The sequence below is a fragment of the Rutidosis leptorrhynchoides genome, chromosome 7, assembly GCF_046630445.1.
Source record: "Rutidosis leptorrhynchoides isolate AG116_Rl617_1_P2 chromosome 7, CSIRO_AGI_Rlap_v1, whole genome shotgun sequence".
Classification (NCBI taxonomy): Eukaryota; Viridiplantae; Streptophyta; class Magnoliopsida; order Asterales; family Asteraceae; genus Rutidosis; species Rutidosis leptorrhynchoides.
In genome coordinates this window covers 53,507,817-53,511,685 of record NC_092339.1, presented here as the reverse complement: position 1 = coordinate 53,511,685, position 3,869 = coordinate 53,507,817, and the positions used below count along the sequence as shown (strand labels likewise).

The following is a 3,869-nucleotide window of genomic DNA, read 5'->3' as shown; positions in this document are numbered from 1 at the left end:
AACATTTGAGTTCACTCTTTGGTTATCTTTGATTATGGCTCAAACACTTCTTTAAGTGGTTTATTTAGAGGGAAATTAGGAAATATACACTTCTTTTAGGTGGTAAGAACTCTTGCTTTTGAAACACTACAAAAGACCTTGTAATTTTAGACGCTTTTTAGATTAATTCCCGACGCTTAAACATGCACAATATAAAATTGTTAACGCTTCACACTTACATGGAAAATATCGGCGTCAGAAATTTTTTCAATTTCTAACCTTTCTAAGCGTCAACAATCATTAAGTTTTTCACATTCAAAATTGTCTGAAAAAATTTGCTTTTCCCCACATCTGAGAGCGTCAAAAACCATATTACGTTTTCACGGGTGTAAACGTTGAAATCCCACTACAACAAAAAGGCTCATTCTCCACGCTAATTTCCTCACGCATTTACCGAGCGTGTGATATTTTATAACTTAGCTCACTTTTATAAATGTAATGACTTATTATCACACTTTTAGATGAGTAGTAATAAATCTTCACATATACAAGTGTGTAAAAACAGTTAAACAATTAAAATCGTACAAAATTTGTTCCGCCTAAAAGAGCGTGAGTTTTTTTTTTATTAAATTAAAAATATTACACCGATGGACCCATTTAGAAGCGTGAGTTTTGTTTTGATATTAAATTAAAAATATTACTCAGATGGACACATTTAGAAGCGTGAGTTTTGTTTTAATATTTAATTCACATACAAACACAAGAAAGATGTTAAAACCGATACCATCCTCACCATACCACTCGCTGTGATTTAAATAGTTACCAGGAGTAAAAAGGGAAGTCAATATCATTGCTGGTCAAATTTATTAAATTGACTGTGTAACAATGACCCGTGAATATAAGCTATTTGTAAATGGGGTTATCTACTTATCTTATCCCATTTTTTTATTAAAATTAAAATTAAAATAATCTTTATACGGAGTATATGGGTTATCTTATCACATTTAACAGTTTTCAACCGACAAACCCTAAATTTCAACATCTCATCTCTCCCTTCCAATTTCATCCCCAAATTCAACCTCTCCGAATCGACCGTTTCTCGTTTCTCCTGCTATTCGATGATTTCTGCTGCTATTCTCCATTTACGATGCTACTCGATCTCTATTGTCGCATTTGAATCACTTCAACTCAGCTATTCATTCATTAAGTAAGTATATATGTTTAATCGATTCATTCATTAGTAGTTTTTAGATAATTCGTTCATACATTTGTTTATTAATTCGATTCATTCATTATTCGTTCAGAAATTGTCGATTCATTCATTCATTCATTCATTCATTCATTCATTCATTCATTCAGTCAGTCAGTCAGTCAGTCAGTCAGTCAGTCAGTCAGTCAGTCAGTCAGTCAGTCAGTCAGTCACTCAGTCACTCAGTCACTCAGTCAGTCAGTCAGTCACTCATTCACTCAGTCACTCAGTCACTCAGTCACTCAGTCATTCATTCAATTTGTTGATTTATATGTGTAATTGTTTGATTCAGTTGTATGTAGCTTGTGATTTTGATGTATGCTCAACATGCTTTCAATATGATTATGCGGTGGCTAATAATGTTGCTTTTGTATCTGGCTGTTGTAAACAACTGTTAATTTATTAACGTCTGATTTAGAAGTATGCTAAACATGCTTTCAATATGATTATGTGTTGGCTTATAGTGTCACATTTGTATCTAGCTGTTGTAAACAATTGTTCATCTATTAACTTGTATAAGCTCAATTACAGGTAGTTAGAGGATATTCGGATCTAAAAGGCAACTGCAAAAATATGAAAAACAAAAACTTAAGCATAATCCCCAACCGCCAGTATCTAAATCAATTCCTTCTTCTCCTGCTTTTCAATCAAGCTTGCACACACGATTTCGACCATTTAGTCAGCATAATCCTCAACCTTCAGTATCTAAAACACCATTCCCTACATTTAATCCCCAAGTGTCATTGTCTAAAACACAATTTGCAAGTTCTAGTCAGCAATCATCTTTCACTAACACACAATTTCGACATTTTCTTGGTTCGGTTCACGATAACTCATCATCATCATCATCAACTTCTAACCATGAGCACTCCTCATCCTCTAAAGAAACACCTGTTGAGTCTATTTTGAATGCAGAAAATGAACATGAGAACGAGGAGGTTGAGATCATAGGTAATTTTTCGTATTTTGTTGCTAAATTTAACTTTTGCTTTTCTAATATTGTTGCTAATAATGATTTGAAATTGTGTAGATACGAATGGAAATATTATTAGAAAACAAAGAATGACAACAAAAGATGTAGAAATGCTAGTAACGGGTGAAAAAGTGTTGGTTCATCTCAATGGATTTGATCAGCCTATCAAGTCTGGAGGGTCACTATGCACTAGATTTATGGGCAGATGTTTAAAACAACAACGTTTTTTCCCTATTGAGGCAAAGGATTGCCGTGAAGTTAAAATGAGATCTGGCGTTATGCTTATGCAACACATCCGGGTAAGATTTATATTTAATCATTTTTGGTATTAGTATTTTGTTTAATATTAGTTGTTGATTTCAGTTTCTTTATCTATATGAAATGCTTTTGGTTATTTTTGGCAGGAAAAATTTTCATTACCTGAAAGAGAGAATGTTGATAGAGTTTTGTTTTTAATACTCGATGATAAGTATAGGGCTCGAAAGTATCGAGTGAAGTGTGATTTGTTTAAGTTGGTTACTAAAAAGTTAAAAGAGGTTGAAGGAGTCGACTTGGTAGAAGCACAAGAGATAGAATACACAGAAGAAGAGATTCTTGAAGGGCTAGACTTGGTTGAAGCACCTGATAACATTAATATTCAGCAGTGGAACGACTATAAAAAGCTGCTTAGATCATCTCACTCAAAGGTATTATGGTATATTTGTGTTTATAATTAACAAAACATGTGGTGGACCAATTAGAAAGCCTTGTGTATATGTGTAACAATATTTGAATAACTATGCAGTTGATATTGATGTTACTCTGTTTATTATTCAAGTGCATGCCTTTTTTTCATTTTATGTGTTTTGTCGATTTTGACAGATTTGTATTATATTTGTATACTGAATATGTTAGTCTGTTAAATGTCTTTATGTTTTGGCAGAAACTATCAGAACTTGGGAAAAAGGCAAGAGATGAGAAACTTCATTTTCATACTACAGGTGCTCGTAGCCATGCACGAATAAGAGATGATTTTGTGAGTTTACTAATATTCCTGAAATTTAGAATTAAATCCGTGATAATTATCTCTTTAATTACTATTGTTACTTTAATTACAGATGATGAAAAATAATAGAGAACCATATCCCCTCGAGTTTTTTGATATCGTTTATAAATCGAAAGATGGAGCATATGTTAAAGATATATCTAAGGATTTTATGGTGTGTTTTAAACTTTATTGAATTTCGCTTGATATCTAAGGATTTTATGGTACCATTTGGTTGTCTTTATCATAGGATACGGCAAGTGGGGAAGTGAATAAAAGGATTCTAAGCCTGGAGGACACAGAATCTCTTGATACTCACAAGAGGTCAAAAATTGAGAGAGATGTTGTGATGGAGCTTATGGGCCCAGATAAGAATGGACGAGCTCGATTTCACGGGAAATGAGTAACAAAATCGCAAGTAACAGATTTTAGTTATGACCTAAGAATAATTAGAAGCAATAACTCTATGAACAAGCACGATGGTACACTGTTGGTTCAACTTGAATCACAAAGACTACAAATTGAATCTCAAAGAAAACAACTTGAATCTCAAAGCCAACAACTTGTGTCTCAAAATAAACAGATCATGAGTTTGCAGCAAACAGTTGATGATGCAAGAGGAGAATTTCAACTATTCCTAAGTG

General features: G+C 33.2%; 1 protein-coding gene across 1 annotated transcript; it reads left to right on the top strand.

Moving 5' to 3' along the window:
• Window positions 1-2,075: 2,075 nt before the first annotated feature.
• LOC139859243 (uncharacterized) lies at window positions 2,076-3,628 on the top strand. The gene is made up of 6 exons (XM_071848037.1): window positions 2,076-2,179; window positions 2,259-2,500; window positions 2,606-2,887; window positions 3,124-3,216; window positions 3,299-3,400; window positions 3,476-3,628. The coding sequence occupies exons 2-6, from the start codon at window positions 2,291-2,293 to the stop codon at window positions 3,626-3,628; spliced, it is 840 nt and encodes a 279-aa protein (XP_071704138.1). The 5' UTR covers window positions 2,076-2,179; window positions 2,259-2,290.
• Window positions 3,629-3,869: the final 241 nt, after the last annotated feature.

Coding starts and splice junctions, on each gene's coding strand:
- LOC139859243 (XM_071848037.1), top strand. CDS start 2,291: ATGACAACAAAAGATGTAGAAATGCTAGTAACGGGTGAAAAAGTGTTG. Junction 2,888..3,123: donor TTAGATCATCTCACTCAAAG/GTATTATGGTAT, acceptor ATGTTTTGGCAG/AAACTATCAGAACTTGGGAA. Junction 3,401..3,475: donor ATATATCTAAGGATTTTATG/GTGTGTTTTAAA, acceptor TCTTTATCATAG/GATACGGCAAGTGGGGAAGT.